Source organism: Dama dama, chromosome 14, assembly GCF_033118175.1.
Source record: "Dama dama isolate Ldn47 chromosome 14, ASM3311817v1, whole genome shotgun sequence".
NCBI classification, from domain to species: domain Eukaryota; kingdom Metazoa; phylum Chordata; class Mammalia; order Artiodactyla; family Cervidae; genus Dama; species Dama dama.
In genome coordinates, this window is record NC_083694.1 from 19,723,677 (window position 1) to 19,745,530 (window position 21,854).

Consider the following 21,854-nt stretch of genomic DNA (forward strand, 5'->3'; position numbering starts at 1 on the left):
CTCAGGGGCACAATGGATTTCTCCTATGGTTTCTTATTCAAAATTTATAGTTGTATGTTTAGGCCTACTCCCTTTTGAATAAATTTTTATGTGTTGTGCAAGGTATGAATTGAAGTGCACCTTTTTGCACCTGGATATCCAATTGTTCCAACAACACTGGTTGGAAATACTGTCCTTTTTCTGTTAATGTGACTTTGCACTTTTGCCAAAAATCAATTTTCCATATACATGTGTGTATGTATTTATTTTCTGACTTTCTATTTTGTTCTGTTGATCTGTTTGTCTACTTGATGGTAATATTACACTGTATTGGTAGCTGTAGGTTTATAATGCTTTGAAATTATACAGTGCTAACTCTTCAACTTTGTTCTTCTTTTTCATTTATTTTGTTGTCCTAGGTTTTTTGAATTTTCATAAGGATTTTATAATCAGCTTGTCAATTTCCACAAAAAGTCTGTTGGAATTTTGCTTGAAACTTCAATGAATGTATTGACCGCTTTGGGAAGAAGTGATAATAATGTTGCATCTTCTGATCCATGAACATGGTGTGAAAGTGAAAGCGTTAGTCAGTCCTGTGGGAGGACTCTTTTGCAGCCTCATGGACTGTATCCCCACCAGGATCCTCTGTTTATGGGATTTCCCAGGCAAGAATACTGGAGAGGGTTCCCATTTCCTACTCCAGGTAATCTTCCTGACCCAAGGATCCAACTGGAGTCTCTTGCATCTCCTGCATTGGCAGGCAGATTCTATATAACTGCCACCTGGGAAGCCCCCTTAATACCTCTCACTCTTTAAAAAATGAATTACCTTTAGTGGAACTTTTAACAGTGCTGTAGGCTGGCAGGGACAGTAGTTGGGAACTGATAATATTTCCATCACAACATCCATTCTAACTTTGTATCAGTCAAGGCAATCATGAGATGGATACCACTTAGGAAATTGATCACAAATTTTAATGTAAGTTTGAGCTCTGTGGCTCAGACAGTAAAGAATCTGCCTGCAATGCAGGAGACCTGGGTTCAGTCCCTGGGTTGGGAAGATCCCGTGAATTCCACAGAGGATCGGAATAACAAGGGACTGGGCTAATAAGTGAAGAGAACTCTAAAGAATATAATAATAGCAGTTAAAAGAAGCAGAGAGATACAGCACCCAAAGAAAAAGTGTGCTCCCTCCCCCTTTAGAAATTTTGGGTATTAAAAAAAAAAAACACACAAGAAATGCTCTTCCAAGAAAATGCTAAGCTTTCAGAAAGCCTTTAGACTATGTCCGGCCTATGGAACACGATATAAGAATATGCTACATTATCCCTTCGACTCATTAACTTTGTGAACGGTATTTGTCATTCATTCACTTATCGCTTCTAAAAATGGATGTCCGAGTTCCTACCTCGGGCCAGGCCCCGTTGCTGGCCTTGGGGGTAGGATGGTGCATGAACTATGGTCCTTACTGACGAGGAGCCGACAAGTCAGGGAAAAGAAGTAGCGGCGGATTGTGGTAGCAGCTTTGGGGAAAGCGGGGCGCCTGGGAAAGCAGGCGACAAAGGCTGACCTCGGGGAGAAGCTGGCCCCGGGAGGGAGGCAGGGGCACCTCGCCAAGGGCAGAGCTGTTCCAGCCTCGGTCTACATCGCGCGGGCGGAGCTAGGTCCGAGGCAGGAGGATGTGGCTGGAGTTCTTCACACCCAGGACCCCGGGGAAGAAATCCAGATTCTTGTCGGTGTGCAATTGGAAGCCACTCAGGGGTTAATCACAGCGAGATTTATCTGATCCGTTTCAAGTAAGAGCTGGCGCGTTATGCATCTTTGCTGGTGGTGATCCGGGCAGAAGGGAGGACATTCTCATACTCTTAATTATCATCCCACCGTGCGAATCTCCTCGCTTCCTATCTTCTAACGCATTTAGTGGGCACGTTCGGGACATTCGTCGAGCCCCATAAACAAACAAGAAATAAGGCGGCAGATACGGAAGCGGCCACCGGGAGGAAAGTGGACTGGGTCGGGTTGGGGGCAGAGTGGGGCGGCGGGCCAGGACCAGGGCGAGCTGGCAGACTCAGCGGAGAACTGACACTCACTGATTTATTATTATTATTTATTGGAGCCGGTAGCTCGGGAAGACAACCAACAAGTCCTCTTTCCCCGCATTCTGAAGCTCCAGCCATCGATCGAACTCCCGCTAGATGTCCCTGCCCCGGAACCTTGTTACACCGGAACTTTGTTTTACTGGAACCTTGTTTCAGCCGAACTAGATGCCGAAGTTCCCGTTACTGCCGGACGCAAATGTAACGGGACGCTTCCGGTTAGGAATCATGGCCGCGGCCGTTGGCGACTCACGTGTGAGTGCGGGGAAAAAGCTGAAAAATTCACTAAGGAAGAAGAAGAGAATGAAAATGGTAGTAGCATCGGAGCTGGGAGATAAGGACAAAGACGCTTCCGATAATGAAGGTAACGTACTTGGGCTGAGCTTTGGCTGCTCAGAGAAAAGGCTGGGCTGAGTTTGCGGGAAGCAGGGGGTGCGAGTGAATTTCCCGCTGGCAGCCCGAATTTCATCTCCCCAGAACGGTCAAGGAGCGAGTTTGGCTCATTGTGAGAAGGTTTGAGAAAGTGGTGTTCAGGGGAAGGCCGCTGTCGCGTGTTAAAGCTTCCAAGTTATTTTATTAGATATTTTCATTGTCACTGTAATTAAGATGAATCTGTTGCTTTTTTAATAGCAGCAAAAAAAAAAAAAAAAAAAAGGCTTATCGTAGCAAGGGGCGAAAGGAAGGGCGATATCTAAGATTACAAGAATGAGTTGGGTCTCCTAGGGAGCAAGGAGGGAAAGTCCAAGAGAGGCCCATAGGGAGCAAGGAGGAAAAGGCAGAAAGAGGAAGACGGATGGTATACTTGAATTTTCTTGTGCAGTAGGTGCGTGCGTGTGTTGGGGACTTAGGGATGAGATACTAGTGAGGGAACCGTAGATGGTTAAAGTAGAATAAATAAAAGTAGCGGTTGATAAAGATGTCTTTCAGAGACGTTTATACTGAAAGGAAGGAAATGTATTTTGAGGCTTTCAACTATGGTGTGTCCATGCTGCTACTCTTTACCATCGTTCTTGGCACTGGCTTCTCAGGTTACCAGGGGTCGCAGACGACCCCTGACCTCCTGCTCAGAGATTGCTCCTTAATATATTGAGAGGTAGTTACAAAGGTAGTTCTCATGATCCTGGTCCAGTTAACAGTAAGGATGGAGACAGAGAAATCCATATCCTGTAGAACCCAGTCGAGGCATTGCTTCCTTCAGTCTTACACATAAACCTCATATTGTATGATTATTTTTCTTGTAACGTGTCTCTCTCCTTATGGATACAAGTTATTCAAGTGCTGGAACATGTCTTCTTTATCTTTATTCTCATGGGGCCTCCCTTATACATTTTGGTACTAAATATAAGTTTTCTTGCTGAATAAATAAATAAGGAATCATTTCATCATATCCAATGGAGAATGGAATCATTTCATCATATCCAATGGAGAATCCAAGGATATGGGCCTTAGTTTTCTAAGTCTAGGGGTGGAGAGCACAGTGTCCTCAGACATAGGGAAAGCACACATAGTGCCATGTAGTCTCCTGAAACACATGGCTAGTTAGGTTGAAATGAATTGTTGGCTGTGGCCCTAGCTATTCAGAGGTGTTATTGAGACTAGGAACAGGATAAAGCCAGATTGTAAAGGATCCTGCGTGCCCTATGAAGAAGATTGGATTCTCTATCCGTAGACAGTATGGAGCTCTTGAGACATTTTAAGCAAGAGAATGACACTTCTTTATAAAAATCACTTCTAACTGTGTGGTGACTGCCGTAGAGTGCCAGAACAATTAGGCAAAGTTGCAAAGCTCTGCTAGGGTTTGCATTAGGAAAGTACAGTGAAGACAGGAGGGCCCCCCCCCGAAATGTTTTTCAGAAGGAAAGCATTAAATTTTCTAGACAACCAACTTCCAAATAAATTTGTAGCACCATCAATTTGGGGTATATTCCTTTTAGCAGAAGTAGGTAGTAATAATAATAGTTTAGATACTGTATCACTTTAATTCTCATAACAATCCTGTAAGACAGGGTTATTGTTAATATTATCCTCATTTTACTTGTAAGAAACTGAGGTGGAGAGAGTTTACATCTTGCTCCCACAGTGCATAAGCTGATAAGTTGATAGAGGACACCGCTAGTATTGGAGCTTGCTCTGTAGTTTTTACTCTGACCCCTAACTCCCTGATGCGGTTGAGGAACCAGGAGCACAGAAATGATCAAACAAAGCAAAACTTTCTGGAAAGTAAAAGAGCAGGGCCACAGAATCTTAAGCAAGAATTGGATATGAGCAGACCATGGTCTTGAGACAGGTTTTTGTTCCACTCTCTAAGGTTCTATCACTAAGGGGTGTTTTTGTGGTCAGATTTTATAGCACTCTTACCACCATTTATAACTGTAGTCTTCCTTCCTTCCTCTCTTCTCCCATCCTTTCCTTTCTTTTCTCCTAAAATCTGTGTATTATCTCCAGAAATAAATGATCACTCTTTTCTCAGTTGTATAAGAGGCATCTGTGTTTGTGCTGCCTTTCAGAGGGACTTTGGGCTCCTTATGAGGGAACTTTTCTCAGTTCATCCATAAAATGGAGGTGGTAATAGTGTCTCCTCAGGATTGTTGTGAAGATTCAGTGGGCTTATGTATGTGAAGCATTTAATTTAATGGTTGGTACATGGTAACCATAAAATAAATAGCATACCCTTTCAGCTCAGTGGTAAAGAATCCGCCTGCCAGTGCAGGAGATGCAGATTTGATCCCTGGGTTGGGAAGATCCCCTGGAGACGAAAATGACAACCTACTTCAGTATCCTTGCTTGGGAAATCTCATGGACAGAGGAGCCTGGTGAGCTACAGTCCATAGGTTTGCAAAGAGCCAGGCACTATTTAGCGACTAAACAACAACAGCCTACTCATAAACATTTGGACTCATGATCGTGACATCTTTTCCGATCTAACAAAACTGCTAATCCCATCTCTAGGCCACCCAATAAGCCTTCCAGCCTTTGATAACAGCGATGTTTATAAGCTGGTGCTTTCTCCAGAAAAGAGGTTAGAATTTCCTCAGGTAACCCTACAAGGGAGCTGATGGCCTTTCTGTTTTCCAGATGAGGAGACAGAGGCTTGGTGATGCTGTTTTCCATTATAGTAGAAAGCCTCTCAGTGGAAAACTTTTCAGTCCATAGATGCCAGATGTTATCTCTTAATTCTGTCCTTATTACTCTATAATTAACCATTCAATCATGTTTCTTGGTAAAATTCGGTGTTAATAGTGGTTCTATTTATTTTTCAGTGATAGTGATTTTGACAGTCATGGATTGTCTCTGCCTAGTTGTTCTGTAGATAGCGTGCACTTAATATTTGCCAAGCTGAGTTCATGATTTCATCTTCAAAACAGAATCCAGGGAATAAGGAGGATGGCCCATGTCCCTGTGCACTGGTGATCTGCATGTGACCTGACGGCTGTTTACTCCTCCGGGCACACATCTTGTTGCCGCCTAGCTTGCTGGTGACGCAGTGTCTGAACTCCTCACCTCTTGAACATGTTTGCCCTCCTCCCTCCTCACCATGCCTATGCTGGCCCACTAGCTACTCTTTTTTTCCCTTCACTTTGTCTTAACCAGCTTCTCTAGATTTCTATTTAGTTGTCTCCCTCTGCCTTTTCTTTCAGGATTTAGAATGTGTCTCTTCAATAAAGATAAATAATAAAAGGCCTTTTATTTAATAAATTCAGTGATGTAGGCCCTTTGGATGGAGATGTTTTCCTTTGGTTTAACTCAGAATTTTCTATTTAGTATAAGAAATGGATTATTTTTTTCCTCCTGTGAAATCAGATATTTCTGGGAAGGTGATGCATGAAAACAGCTTTACTCTTTTTTAAAAAATTTATTTATTTATTTGGCTGCTTCGAGTATTAATTGCAGCAAGCGGGTTTAGCTGCCCCACAATATGCAGGATCTTAGCTCCCTGCCAGGGATTGAACCGTGTCCCCTGCATTGTAAAGCAGATTCTTAACCACTGGACCACTAGGAAAGTCCCTGGAAATAGCTTTTCTAGCTCAGATATTTGTGTACATGTGGCCTTGGCAGAACTATATTATCAAAAATGAACAGAGCCTGGGTTCTGAGAGACTATAAAGGCAGGCGATTGAAGCAGACTTCAGACACATGAGGAATCAGCATGCACATTTCAGGCTTGTTATTGAAGTGTACCAGCTCATTTTGTCAGGAAATTGAGTCAGAGACTTATCTTTGAATTTTAATTAGTTCATAAAAATTGATAAGGATGTGCCTTATATCAACATTTGAAAGCAGCTTCCTTCAGCAAGATGCTACTTATATTTCCTAGAAAAACATGAGTATAGCCTATGTGTTGTTTGCACTTTTATTTTTTATCTTCTGACTTTAATTTCTTTTGACATGTCGTTTAAGAAAGGTAGAAAATTGTGCTTTCATGAGTGTAAAACTCTTGGATATTATTTGTCAGACTTTGCAGAAGTTTCCTAGTTCTATTACCTTAAAGCCTTGGTAAAAGCTGTGTTTCAGAACTTGGCATGAATCCTGATATGTGATGGAGTACTTGACATCCATTTATTATAAAATTGGAAACTTCTCTTAATGTGATTTTTACACTCTTTTCTCATGTGCCAGATATCATTGAGGTTACAGATTAGCAGAAGTCATATGAGATATAAACTTGAATGATAGCAAAATGATTGAGACTGTAAGTTTTGGTAAATTGTAATACTTACTCTTCAGTAGGGTTTGAACTTTGGTCATAGTAAAATTGCGAATGATCCCAAATCAGAGATATGTGTAAGGTAAGATGCTGTAGTCAGCATTCGAGTAATACATAAATGGCAAGCATTATAAAGGAGAGGATGACACCCCTAAATGAGTTAACCTGGAACTACTTAGATTTTTGAATTAATACCTTGGTGGTGGTTTAGATACCGTGTGTGCTTGGCTCTTACGTTTGTAGTCTAAATAAAAACACAGCCTTTCCAGTCAGTAGATCAATTCAGGTGAAAAAAATGAAAACAGTGGTGATGATATCAAGTATTATAAAGAGCAGTCATGGCAACCCGTTCCAGTTTTCTTGCCTGGGAAATCCCATGTACATAGGAGCTTTGTGGGCTACAGTTCACGAGCTTGCAAAACGTGACTTAGTGACTAAACAACAACAATGATAACCTCTACCTCTGAGCTACTGAATTACTCAGATCTACAGAATTTATGCACTGTTGGAGGTTTATATGCAGTGCCTACTTGCTTAAGATTGTAATATTTATTTAAAAAAAAAAAGCTCTAGTCAGTAAATCAACCCATGTAAAAAAAGCCTTGGTCCAGTGCCATCAAGTGATTGACAGCTCCCGCATAGCATGTGCCCATATGTCTATAAACTAGTAGGGAGGAATGGTAATTTCGTTTTTTTTTTGAATTATTCTGGTCACATATTTGAATAATGGCTATGTACTTCTAAAACAAGACTTGATAACAATCCAGGTTAGAAGGTCCTAGGAGCAATCCTTTCCTTTTTTGATAAACTACAAAGCAGTATTTAAGATACGATAACCTAGCAAGTAAATAAACTTTTCATCAAACTGTAGCTTATAACCTCCTGCATCCTTTAAGTTACTTAAAATAGCAAAGGAACATGCCTAAGAAACGAAGTATATCATAGTCCTACTTGAGTGGTTTAGCAATTTATAGAACAGGCTCAGGAAACAGACTACTTCCAGGCTCTGTCTGGCTTGCCCAGATAGCACATAGTAATCACATCCGACAGTTTGTCCCGTGGTAAAACTTTCATTTTATTTTTGGCTATTTTTATGGAAACCTGAGTAACTTCTTTTTTTTTTTTTTTTTTTTTAGAGGTAAATGCTTTTTAAAAAAGTTTTCAAGTATCAATTTTGAATACTCTAAATTAAGTAGTAAAGGGCAAGAAAGAGCACGTGGCGTGATAGAACAGATGCTTTATACCTGGACTGGGGAGCAGTGGTTTCCTGGAGCTCTGTATGACTAGGGGTGAAATGAGAATGGGATGTGAGCACTGGCTGTTCTGGTTAGCTGTGGCTTAGAGAGAAATTCCTCTTTTAATTCAGGCTTTATTAAGCTATTGAGTTGGCCAAAAAGTTTGTTCAGGTTTTTGGTAGGATAAACCCAGATGAAGTTTTTGGCCAATCCAATGTATTGTGGCTGTTCTCTGCATTAGTTCAGTGTACATTAGTCTGAGTTGAATCTTGGAATCAGAACTATGTAGTGCCTTAGGAATCAGCACCCTGTCACCCTGCCTTGTTCACCTTGTGGCTCTGGACATTTTTAAAACTTTTCTAAGCTTCAGAACCATTCTCTTTGTAAATAGAATAATAGCGGCATCTCAGAGAGTGTTGTGAGGATTAAGTAATAATGCATAAAAAGCCCTTTAAATAGTACCTAGCCCTAAACACTTGTTGGCTAGTTAATATTCATCACTGTTTTAGAGTGCTTGGAAAGCTGTAGGACAGAGACATTGACCGCTTCTGAAATAGAATCAAAGGTGTCTTGCTCACCATGAACACCTGGCATATGGGTTAGAGGATAGCCAAGACTGGGTGGAATTATAGTAGAAGGAAAATTTATTCCCCCTGCCTCTGTCTTTTGTCAATCCTTTTTAGGACTTTTGGGATGCCTCCCTCCTCTGGCTCCCAGGTTCGTAGTCTCCTTGTCTGTCTTCTGATTGTTGTCATCTGTTTAATACCTGCTGTGTGCCAGAGCTGTGATAAGTGCTTTTCTGTTTTATCCCATTTAATCATCATAACAGCCTAGTGAGATAGGTACTGTTTTTGTTCCCAGATTACCGAGACACAGGGGGTTAGGTAACTTGCCCAAGGTTATGCTAGTAGGAAGTAATGGAAATGGGGCATAACTCCACATCTGCTCCTTTTATATTCTGAGTGCTTAACCCATGTGCTGTAAAGCTTTCCGTTCAGCACCTCGTGAGTCCTGTAGATTCCAGCCACTAGAGCTGTTTGTTCTTTGCTCCGGTCTTCTCTGCAGCCACATTGTGTATGTCCTGAGGGGCATGGGAGTGGGGGGCAGGGAGGGGTGTAATTGACTTGTAAACGTTCCCTATGGGCTAGGCACTCTTTTAAGAAACTGAGTTAATTACCATAAAACCCCATGAAGTAGGTGCTGTTTTATTGCCATTTTTACAGACGAGGAAACTAAGATTGAGAAGGTAAAAACCTTCAGAAAAGTCACGTAGGTTTGTGTCTGGAGTTAAGATTGAATCAGGCAGCCTGAGTTCTGTGTCTTTACTCTTTAACCACTACTAACTGATCTCAAATTTTTATAAGTTCTGTCTGATTTAGAGTAAACTCTAAAGGTGTGACGTAAGATCAAGGTTAAGCAATATCCTTAATGCTCCCAGATGATAATTGTATTTTAAAAGAACGACCTTCTTAATCCAGTAGAGAAACTTTCTTAGAAGGAGATATCTGAGGTAAGTGGGAGGTGAAAATAGCATTAGCAGTTTGGCTGCTTGCTGGAAGTACACACCTGTAGTGCAGAACCTGGGGCTTGATGTATGTTTTTTTTCTTGGATGATAAATCAGACCGGCTTATTTATATAAACTAACCAGCTTTTCATACCCAGTTCTTACTATTCAATCCCCACATCTCCAGTTTCAGCCTATATGAACTTCTTTAAATTTTATAGATATCTTACCTTCTTCAACATCTCCATGCTTTTTGGACATGCTGGTTTCTTCTGCCTGGAGTGTCGTAGTGATGATTACAATACTAATTTTAATTTTATTACAGAACATTGACTCAAATTTAGAATGTTTCGGTTCTAGATTCAGTGATCTTGCCCATGCCTCTTTCGGTTGGCCTTATTGTAGAATTTTACTTCTTTGGCCTTTTCCTTCTCTTGTCATTCCAGCTCTTACTTTACCTTTAAGAAATAACTTGAAATCATCTTTGTAAAAGATACCCCTAAACCTTTTCTTCGTTATTTTTCTATTAGAAGAATGCTTACAAATTTTAAACCAAAATTTTCTATTAGTATCCTGCTAAATATTTGACTTCTTCAAGGGGAAAATCTAGATTGTTCATTTGCTCCTTCATCTTCGTTCACGAGTACTTGGTAGATATTGAAGGACGGTGAGTTTTTTAAAAAACTTTATCCCAGTTCCAAAGGCTAAGGAAAATAACTCACTTTTCTGCCAGCAGCTCACCGCATCTGGGATGACGGACAGATGGCAAGTTTGAAAGGCTAGTGGAAGTTTGGAGAAAGTACAGCAAGAGATGGAGAGATGCCTCTGCCTACCTGGTTACCTCAGAAGTCTAACCTTGCCCTGCCCAATGTGGCCACTAGTCACGCTGAAGTAATTAAAACTTCGTCAAGTTAAAAAAAAATTCAGTGACTTCATTGTACTAGCCGCATGTGAAGGACCCACTAGGCTCTTGTGGTTGGTGGGCAGCGGTGATAAGAGAACATTTCCATAAGCACAGTGTTCTGTTGGAACCGTTAGTTATTACTTCCAGTAAGCATTCTTTGTCGCCCTTCCTTAATTTCCAGGTTTTTAAAATAGAATGCAAAATTAGAGTTAATGTTTAAAACAACACCCAGGACTTCAAAGGAATTTTTTGCTTATCTGGGGCCTTTAGATCCCTGGGTTACATCCACTTCTGTTGAATATCAGTTTGTTGTAAATTCAAAAAAATCTCATCTTCACTGGCCACGGTAAATTTTTAAGGGTCAGTTCTATTTTCTGACTTGTGTAGTGATTTGCTTTGGTATTCCAAAAGAAAGCTTTGTTTTGTAGTATGCTAGCTGACCGCATAACATTGACATATTTAAATTTATTTCTAGAAAATACCATCATTTCCATTGGCCATGAGTGCATGACTGAAAACTTCTGCGTTAGGGTGTCTTAAAAATATAATAAAAAGCCATGACTGCAGCAAATTCTTCTGGAATTTTTTTTTTTTTTAATTGGTGGGGTAAGTGCAGGTTGTATGAAATGGTATTATAAAACTTCATGAATTTATTGTGTCCGTCCGTAGCATGCATGTTGTGGTAGTCAAACTGGGTAAGAAACAAACCAAAGAAAAATAGCCCAGGTTTAGAAATGGAGAACTGCAGTGGCTTATACAACCAGAAAGTCTTTGGCTGCCTTTACAGTGTTGGTGAAAATGTGAAATTCACTGCAGTTTGTGTGTGACTTCATTAGGACAAAACACTAGGTGTCAGTGTTGTAGTTTTGACATTTTTTACCGGGAACTAGGAAAAACCTCTGCTGCTGATCACTCAGATTCTTCATTGACACAAACCTTTGTGCCTCTTAACATTTAGATGAATGCGTGCCTAGAAGAAGTACTTTTCAAAAAATTGTTTATTTTGTTGTTAGTACCTGTCCAGTGCTGCTGACTCTGAGGAATAAACATATTCTGTATTAACATACATGTTTTTCACCTAACTACATTCCCCAGAGTGTTTCTCAGTGTACTTTCCAGGGAACGCTGGTCCTAGGAGATGCTTCTGGGCTTTGGAATCTGGCATATAGTAGACACACAGATTTTCATTGAATAGTAGGGCTTTCAGCTTTTGTTTGGCAAAATTTGTATACTTTCTCTTGCAGAGAGTGAGCGTTTTTATATCACCTAAATCTGCATGTCACATCCTTGTCACCTCAGATTTCTTAAATTTGCCAGGCATACAGGATACAGTGGAGGCTTCAAATTATGCATCAAATTAAGTTCTCTTTCAAAATTTTTTTTTCTTTTTTAAGAAATACGAAACACATTAGGGCCGTAGAATTATTAATGATTCTTGCTTCTTTTAGAGAAGGAAATAGCAACCCACTCCAGTATTCTTGCCTGGAGAATCCCAGGGACAGAGGAGCCTGGTGGGCTGCCGTCTATGGGGTCGCACAGAGTCGGACACGACTGAAGCGACTTAGCAGCAGCAGTAGCAGCTTGCTTCTTTATCATTTCCTTTAATTTTTTTGATACCATTAACATACTTTATGTAAGATCATGCTTTTTTAAAGTATTATTTTGCTCTCCGTGTTTAATTTTATGTATTCTGTTACTTTTTGAAGATACTTCATTTTTACTTCTATGCTTGAGACTCATTTTATATATGTATAAACTGATTTGTTTTATATATTTTTATTTGCCATTTTCTAATATGCTGCAAATTTTTGTTTGAAATGTATTAAATAGTTTTCCATCTTTTTGTTTCATGAGTTCTCAGCAATCAAAAAAACAAAGATATTAGTCAAATGTAATACCAAAAAGCAAGTGTAGTGATGATTAAGTCAAGTCATTAAAGCAGTTCTGTCTTAATTCATGACTTCAAGTCAAGAGGTTAGGGAGGATCACTCAGAGTGGAAGAGCTGACTATACAGTCCGTTCCATTCTCTTTGATCGTAGCCATGAGGTAATATAAAATTACTTTTGAAGTATTTCTTAATAGAGTTCCGCAGGTTTTTGAAGAGCAAAGCAGAAGTGCTTCAGAAGGCTCTGGTATACAGTTGCACACAGATTTCGCTGGCGCTTGTGCTCTTGTTAAGCTACCGTGAGCTTCAGAATTTGAGACAGACTGCAAAACTTAAAGTACCCAGGGGTTCTCAGCAAGTTGGTTTTCAAGCGAGGCCACCAACTGGATTGTGTTTTGGCCACCCCTCTGATCTCAGCTGTTTTAATCTTGCAGATGACATAGTATCATGTGTATGCTTCTTTGGGTGGTTCTGGGTGGTCTGCATGGTCCACCTCCACAGTGTACAAATTTGTATCCTTCACTCAAAACTTGATATTTTCATTTGGCCGTCCAGCAGTGCAGTCAAATTTGGGGCACATGTCACTTCATTAGATCATTTTTTCAAAAATGTTGCAACACCCAGTTTATTAATGTTATAGGCAGATTCTATAAAAGGAAACAAGTGTTTAGAGTTTTCAGTACCGGGATTCAGGATTTTAAGCATCAGGACCAAAGCCCTCAGAGAACTTACTCTGACTTCTCTGTGCCATGGAAACACTATTCCATTTTCTTGACAGATTGAAGTTTTTTGTTGTTACTTGTTTTTAAAATAATATTTGTTAGTCTCTTCAAGTAGTTTAATAACGCAGTTAAAAGCCTGTGGGTTTGCACACACCCTGCAGCAGCCCCAGGGCAGCATCTGTCACCACTGACCACAGGACGCCCTGAGGCTGTTGGATTTACTTCCATTCCCTGGGGCCTGGGTGCTGATGCTGTGGCGGCCTGGCCTCCCCTGGCCGCATGGCCGCGCCAGGTCTTTGCGGGTAGGTGACAGGAGGATGGAGGGTCCTCCATTCTCCACTGTCACTGCAGCTGTGGCCCTTGGAAATAAGGATGGAGACAGAGGGAGAACCATTAGCCTTAGGAAGGCACCTGGGGGTCTCACCGTGTCCTTGCCAAACTCTGCCTCCAGTATTAAAGTTCAGTTTGTTTCTACTGTTAGGTTCTCTCGGAAGCTGTGGATTGGAAAAAGATCACTTTTCCTCTGGTGATGACGCAGTAGAAGCTGACATCGAAGATGAAGCTGAACCCCGCGAGGATGACAATGACAGTGCTGCAGAGGCTAGTGTGGGGACTAACGCGGGCTGGGCAGATGCCATGGCTAGAATCCTGAACAAGAAGATTCCCGAGAGCAAACCCACCATCCTGGTCCGAAACAGAGAGCTGGAAAAGGAAAAAGAGAAGTTAAAACAAGAGAGACTAGAGAAAAGGAAACAGGTGTGTCCTACCAATTGTTCTGTACATTGGGGTGTCAAGGCTAGTTCTCATTGGTACCGAATTGTTCCTTTCAGTGTTTATCCAGTTAACATTCCAGTTTGTAACTTGTGTTGTATCTGTGAGTGGATAAACCAAGGTTGTGTTCAGAAACCTAGTCTGAATCGTTCTCTTGAGCACGTTTTTTATTCATCTAAGCAAAACAATAAAAATGTGAACTCCAAGGAAATGTATCCTTTTCAAAGTGAAGTACTTATACATGTGCCAGTGACTCCTGGGTTTGAATATTTTATTCAGCTTACCTGTCCAGATGCTAACTTTATTAATAAAGTTAACTCTGAACTAATAGAATCATATTAGTTACTTTTAGCTTAAAATCTATTTTATGATATAAATCTGTGATGATGTCATTGACAGGGTTGGTTGCAGTTCTGAAAACAAACTATTTTACTGATGGATAAACTTGAGTTCATTATATCTTTTGTTAAACAACTGATGGAAGAAGCTAGACTGGTGCTGTCTGCTAATGAAAGGCCAGAAGTTGGACTTTAAGTTTGCTGTTGTATATTACAAAGATAAACAATAATAAATGAACAGTAGGACAATAATACGTCTAAACTATTTTGCCGCTGAAATAGTATTATTTTCTAATGAAAGAAAAATAACTTTATACAGTCATACTGACAATATAAAAGTACTTATTTCCAAGAGGTACTTTATACATAAAAAGGAGAGAAAACTTAAGTTCCAGTTTGCGTTTGTTTCCTTTTAAGTTCACCATCCCCTTATCTTGTTTCAAGATGAATGTTTTCCTTGTTCCTAATACTGGGTGCTCTCTGTTGGAGGCTGTATAAAGATGGAACTTTTCAAGTGCTGCTCTTAGAACGTACTCTATTACTAATTCAATATTCTCATTGTACTTTATTTAAGATCAACTTTGTCTCTAAGTCTTACTGATAGCTTTTCGACTTAAAATTTGAACCTTTGTTTTTCTTTTTAATCTGGAAAAAACTAGAGGAGGCTTTAAAAATATCAGAATCCTTAATTACCCCTAGTGCCAATGTTTCAGTAAGAGAATAACATTTTAAAGCCAACAGAAAGAAATTCCTGACTCTGCTCTGGGCCAAAGCTTTGCGTGCTAGAGCTGATGCTGTCCACGTAATGCATGAAAGCACGTGTGTTCATACCAGGAACACGACCCAGCAGCCACAAATGCTCTGGAGTATGTATTTCTGGGTAGAGTCTGTGTAAATTGTGTTTGTTTCTTAATATTAAATATTATTGGCTTCCAGAATATTGGCTACCTATTTCTAATTATAAGTAGAGAAATACCTTTCAGAGTTAAAAAATACCTGGGGATCATGCATGCCTGTTATCCCCTGGGTACAAGAGATAATTAAGGATTGACTATTTTAAACTCAGAAGTAAGGTTTTTTATTTCTGGTATAATCTGACAGTGAATTTCATTATAGTTAAAATATCCGATTTGGGGAAGAAGCTATTTCTTTAAAAAGGCTTCAGAATATAACAAGAGCAAAGATTTGGTTTTACTGTGAACAGATGTTTTCGTTAATACAGAGTTAGAGATCAGATGAATGAAGAAAATACAAAGTTAGAGATCAGATGAATGAAGAAAAGGAAAAGATAAAAAGGAGACTTTTTCCCACTGGTTCTTCCTGATTTTGATGCTTATTACCAGCTTCTTGATAATTAGTTCATCATATTCAGTATATTTGATGTTTGGTGATACGTTGACCTGAGCGGGGGACCTGGGGGACCTGGAGAAGCAAGTGTATCAAATCAAGGACCTGAGACCAGGAAACCCCCTGAGAACAGTTTTGAATGAGATGATGTTGTCTGTGAGATATTCTTATTTCCTAATCTGTTTCTATATCTGCAATCTGCATTATCACAGGGAGTCAGCTTGCTGTAGTTTGTGACTGGTAAGCCATATACAGCAAGGACAGTGGCCAGATGTGCCATAAGAGGAAAGAAGAACAGTCACTGTTTAAATAGGTTCTATCTGTTACAGTGCTAATAGGACCCAATGCTGTTCTTTTAAAAGCTGATACAAGTTCTTAATAATTCCGGCCGCTGGGGAAGTCAGTTTCTAAAAATAAAAAGACGCGGTGTTTAAACTCATGGTTACGGAAGAGGGTGGTTTGGCGCCTTGCTGATGCTGCCTTCTGAGGCTTCTGGCGATGGCAGGTTGGGCACAGGGCTCCCTCACCCCCAGCCTGGCCCTCCTGGCTCCGCACACTGGCGGTGCTCCAGGCCCCTGCTGTCAGAGAGCCTGCCGGCTGCTCACTGGGTGCGTCTCACATGACACGCCGCGTGCTAACCGCAGGCTCCCGGAGCCGGACCCCTGAAAGGGTGGGCTTCTGAAAGGCCCTGTGACGACTAGAGCTCGAGTGATTTATTACCTTTGTCCTTTCACAGAGTATCATATCAAAGTGTGCTGCGCTTTCAAAAATGCCTAATGTTCTTTCACATAACACTATTTATAACACAGCTTGATAAGAAGCGGGAATGGGAAATGATGTGCAGAGTAAAGCCAGATGTTGTCAAAGACAAAGAAACGGAGAGAAATCTTCAGAGAATTGCTACGAGGTAAGGCAGTGTTCTTGCCCTTTAAAAACTAAGTGCACTAAAGCTTTGTAGTGATCCATTTCTGACGAGGTTTGATTCTTAAGCTCTGCCTGGTCAGAGCCAAGTGATTTACATCTCAGCCTGCCTACCTAATACTGGATTCAGCCACAGATTTTGGAGATCTCGTGAGGCAAGTGTCTAATGGGCTAAGTGTGTATTTGATATGAACCTATTTCAGATCATCTTGTGTTTTATGGTCACGAGAACATTATAATCAGACCTCTACCTGTGTTTCTCTTAGGATGCTTATCTAAGTTTATGGCATGAGGTGATTGTTTTTGTTATTTTGCACTATATTTATGACCTAACAAATTACACATTATAGCAGCTTTGTGCCGTCCTTTCACTCAGCATTTTTTTTTTAAATACTGGCACCAACATTTAGTTGATGCCCTCTGTGCCCGGAGATAAATAGAATCTGGTGGCTGCTGCACGGTCCTTGCCCACTTGCCTGTGGGGGTTCTAGTCTCTTTGGGAGTAAAGCTATGTCCTGTGTTTTGGGAGCATCTGATGGGAGGTTGTGTATGGAGTTGAGGAAGGCTCCATGAAGGAGGTAGCAGTTGGGTTACCATTTAAAGAATACAGCAGTAACATTCAGTGAAATTCCCTTTAACTTTGAGCTGCCTATGGCAATCCATCTGGGTGTTGGATGGTGAGCCAGTGAGGCTGGATGGTTGAGGGAGTGAGGGCAGAGCCAGACGGCTAACCGATCCCAGCGCTGACTGACTAGCTGGGTGTCCCGGGGCAGTTACTTAATTTCCTTCTGTCTCAGTTTATTTATCCGTGGAAACAGAGAACGTTATACCTACGCTATAGGATTTCTCTGAGAATTACATGAATTAATACCCACGCAGAGCTGAGAAGAGTACAGGATGGGTGCCAGAGAGTAAGTGCACTTACATTTTATACCCTGGGCATCTCCCTCTCAGCGCCGTGGTCCCTGCCCCGCTGTGAAGCGTATGGAATTTTACCCATCTTACAGACAAATAAGCTAGGTTGGCGAGGTTTCTTGGATGCTGGCAGAGGACAGACGCTTGTAGATCAGAGACGAAGGACTGTTACTCACGGCTGAAGCCGTCGCCAGAGCTCCACATCCCCACCGGTTCCCTGTGTCCCCCGGGGCAGCGCAGGTGCCCTCGATCCATGCCTGTGTATGCGGTGGGTTGTGTTACAGGAGAGGAACTCTGTACCTGGGGATCCGTTGCTTTTATGGGGAACGGTAACAAGCCTGCTCTTTGTCTGGGGGGAGACATTACCTCATCTCTCAAGGTTGCATACCGCAGACACAGCCCCGAGAGACGGCTGGTAAAGAGCAGTCAGGCCTTGTGCTCCTCCGAACCCAGCAGGAGCGTGCGGGGATGCTCAGCACCTGTGGCGGGGCGCCTCCCCCGATGATGGTTACAGCAGCAACATGAAAAGACGGTAGAAGCTTAGAGCTGGAAGGGGTGTCGGTGGTGTGAACCAGTGCTGGCCAGTAGAAATCGACTAGAAATCCAGTGTGAGCCACACGTGCAACTTAAAATTTTCTGAGCGCCTCCTTGAAAAAAGTAAAAACAAAGAAGTGAAATTAAAGTCAATGATTAATTTTGTTTACCTCAATATATTCAAATTATTTCAACATGTAATAAATATAAAACAAGTATTAATGAAATTAAAAATTTTTTTTCTCATACTGTCTTTAAAATCTAGTGTGTATTTTAAACTTGGAGCACACTGCAACATTGTTCTGGTTATGTAGGTTATGTGTTCACTTGCTGCATGTGGCCTGTGACTACTATAATGGACACCACAAGTCTTAATCTTCAGAATTTCAATGAGTTTAACTGCAGAACAAAATACTTCAAATAAACTTTAAAAAAAATTAGTTTTATATAATAAGACTTGCTGAATACTTTCTAAGCTTCTTAGTATTATTTTTTCCATTCACAGGTAAAATCAAGATCCAGGAGATCTTTGTAGCGTCAGATAATTAGATAGCTAACTGTAAAGCCTGTGCTCATCCCAGTGACACTTAAAGTCTTCAGCCATTATATAATTAGATTTTGAGAAGTAGATGTTTGTTCCAAAGTTGATTAGAAAGATTGAAGCTGAGAAAAACCACACATCAACTCACATGTATTTATCCTCTATTCAGATACTTACATTCATTCATTGAAATGTATGTTCGCTTTGCAGATTTTTTCCATGCTCTTCACTTGAGCGTGTATTAGATGACTGCCTCTTTTCTGAGCAGTGAAAATAGATCGCGCCTGTCCTCAAGAGTTTGTGTTCTAGTGTAATTGTTACATAATGACATTATTCTGGTCATTTGTGTTCCATAGGGGTGTGGTGCAGTTATTTAATGCCGTTCAAAAGCATCAAAAGAATGTAGATGAGAAGGTTAAAGAAGCTGGAGGCTCTATTAGAAAACGAGCTAAGTTGATATCCTCGGTTTCCAAGAAGGACTTCATCAGTGTTCTGAGAGGGATGGACGGAAATGCAAGTGAGAAGACTTCTGCTGGGAAGAACTCGAAAGCCAAACAGGTAAGACTTCTACAGAAGATTCAGCACATCAGATGGATGTCAGCTCTTAGAGTTTGGAGGTTGAAAAGCATACTGTACCTGCGTGCCACAACCAAGACCTGATGCAGCCAAATTAAAAAAGCGTACTATGGAATTAATATTTTTTTCTTTTCAGATGTTATTAAGATTTCCACATGCCCACAGCCTGCTTTAACTCTGTATTCTTATGTTTCATGATGACTTATTCAATATGGAAGTTGCCAGTTACAGATGCCAGGGCATTGCTGTTAAAACTCAGGAACTGGTAGATTTAGGTAAATTTTTTAGAGATAGGACGGTCTCCTATCTGAAATCCTGCATTTTGTGCATTTTGTAGAATAGAAGGTCAAGTGAGGAATATAGCTTCAATTGAGACTGTTAACCCACAGAGGTAATTGCCATGGTGCATAGTTCTAAAATGAAGAATTGGAGCTTTAGGAAGTATGATGAGAACTCATCCTTGTGCTGAGGCAGCTTTGATGATACTTGGCTGGCTGGGAGATAACGTAAATGCTTTTCATGATCTTTGGCATGCAGCTCTGCTTCTCCAGCCCTCTGACCTATGAATCCCAATAGCTTTCTTTTTACTGTACCAGGTGAAAGGTTCTGAAATGTGCTTTACTCTCAAAAGGGCTTATTTACTTTTTAAATTAAAGCAAAGTACATAGTAGTATTTGAAGGCTTGGTTTCTGTTGCCAACAAAGAGAACTTCAATCAGGAAGCTAGAGTTTCTATTATAAGTTTTTGTTTGTATTTTGGGAAAACAAACTGGCAAGAAGGGCATTTAGGAATTCCATGCTCTTCTAGAGTTGAAGTGTTTTTCAAGTTTCTTGATTAAGTTGCTATTTTATCTAATTTTGACAAAAATTTTCTAAGCTGTTTGAATTTGATTTATCTTCTGAATATGAAAAGGACTTTTGATATTTATGTAAGTGTGCTCACTAGTGCTGCCTTTCAAAGTTTGTCAGAAGTAATTATGAAGACATGAGTGCTATGATTGGGCATTTATACTTTTTAGTTAAAAAAGTCTTAACAGACTGTCCTCACTCATGATAAAGAATGTTTTATGGTAAGAATTGGAGAAATATTGAGCAGCACTGAATGAGAAAGAGCTGATGGAAAAGGAAAAAGGTTTTTTTTCCCCCTTTTCCTTGTTGGTTTCGAAGTAACTTTTAATAGAAACATTTGTTTTTGCTTTGGGATTAATTTTTTCCTGAGTTATGAAAATACATGAAGGGTTCTTTTCAGTGGCATCATTGTATTTTCTTTGTTACCATTTGCTTTTTTGCTCTTGACCTTCAATTTTTCCTACTTCAGTGATCACAGGCATGGTAGTAATCTGCGACAAGGTAGAAAACTGCTTGAGATGTTAACCAAAGTAGCTTGGCTTTAAAAATTTATTTCTAGGGCTACCTACCCCACACCAGTGATAACTCTGGCACATTTTCTTTCTTTTAAAAATGTTTGTTTTCTTACATTTATAGGAAAACTTTTAAGTACCTATTTGTACCTGGTGCTGTCCTGTATCTTTTAAAGACTTACAATTCAGGTAGACATACAACCTCAAGGAAATAAGTAAATAAGAGTAGTATGACAACATAGAGATTTTAAACTGGTCCGTTTAGATTGTTTGTTATTGTCAGTTACACTGAGTATAACAGCTGTAATTAAGTGGCTTTCCCTATTTGTGCAGAGAAGTTCAAAGTAGCCAATATCCATTTAGGACATAGAGCAGTTTAGTCTGTGTCTAGTTGAAGTAGGTGGACTTTTAAGGCAACTGAAGAGGCGGAAGGAAGGCCAAAGTGGGAATAGATTTGGTGTGCCAGTGAGTCAGACATTAATGAACTAGATAAAGGAGGATATTAATTAAGTAGAGGGTAAGATTTCCCTTTTCTATTTCACCTTGTCCTAGCACCATTGCTGCTACACAATTTCCTAATAGCCTCTCCTTCTCTCCTCATACAAGCTTGCCAGAAGAGCTTTTATGGAAGCTGCTCATTGTCCCTCTCTGGGTGTATTCAGAACACAGGCTTTTAATCTCATATTCTTAATATTGTGCAATCTTCAGATTCCATTCCATGCCAGCGTGGATTCACTGGCAGATATCTTCCCAGATACCAGTCTGGATTATATCTTGAACTCCTATACCTGGTTACACCAGTTATTTATGGTTGTGACATTTATAAAGTTCAAAGATGAAAAGGAGCCGGTAGTGTTACATTAAGCAAACCTGGGTAGAGTTATAATAATGTAACATAGAGGGTGGATCTGTGAGTCAGCATACTTCTGGAGTGCTGTTGGTCGGGTGTGTGGTTCTCATTTGATTGTTTGTATTTGACTTCTTAGGATTTGTATTTGACTTCTTAGGAAGACTTACGACTTTGGAAACTTATTTATTTTTTTTGAAGAACCCTGTTTCAAGAATTTCCATACTCCTGCAAGCTGTTGGAAACTTTGAGACATTGTGACAAATATTTCTTAACTGTGTCATGGCCCTGAACAAATTCCTTTTCTCAGAACCTTTTCTTTTTTTTGCTGCATCATTATATTTTGTTTAATTTTGTTTTCAAAGCAGTAGGAACACAGTTTCAAAATAAAATAGCCAGTACCCTTCCCCATCTGCCTCTACCCCTTGTTTCATTCCCTCACCCCAAAGTAATGATAGTAAATCTTTCTACATATCTACCTCCGTATATTAAATAATATTTATACTATCTCACTCTCAATGTTATTATCTTTAATGGAAGATGAAGAATTGGCATTCTTAATATTCCTTCACCCCCACACATCTAATACTTGGTCTTTCTAACATGATATATTCATATTTTGGCTGAATCAGTATTCACTACGAACACTGTTCATTGCTGTGCAGCGTAATGC

General features: G+C 40.2%; 1 protein-coding gene across 3 annotated transcripts in view; it reads left to right on the plus strand.

Annotated features, from left to right (window-relative positions):
- Positions 1 to 1,626: 1,626 nt before the first annotated feature.
- The window catches only part of RRP15 (ribosomal RNA processing 15 homolog), a 55,634-nt gene continuing 35,406 nt past the window's right edge, over positions 1,627 to 21,854 (plus strand). Inside the window, exons 1-5 of one of the 3 annotated variants that reach the window (XM_061160047.1) lie at positions 1,627 to 1,774; positions 2,095 to 2,438; positions 13,513 to 13,787; positions 16,297 to 16,394; positions 18,755 to 18,956. In XM_061160047.1, the coding sequence (XP_061016030.1) occupies positions 2,243 to 2,438; positions 13,513 to 13,787; positions 16,297 to 16,394; positions 18,755 to 18,956 (771 nt within the window). In that variant the 5' untranslated portion in view covers positions 1,627 to 1,774; positions 2,095 to 2,242. Of the gene's footprint in view, positions 1,775 to 2,040; positions 2,439 to 13,512; positions 13,788 to 16,296; positions 16,395 to 18,754; positions 18,957 to 21,854 lie in introns of those variants that run through there. The other 2 variants (XM_061160045.1, XM_061160048.1) reach the window with 2 other exon arrangements.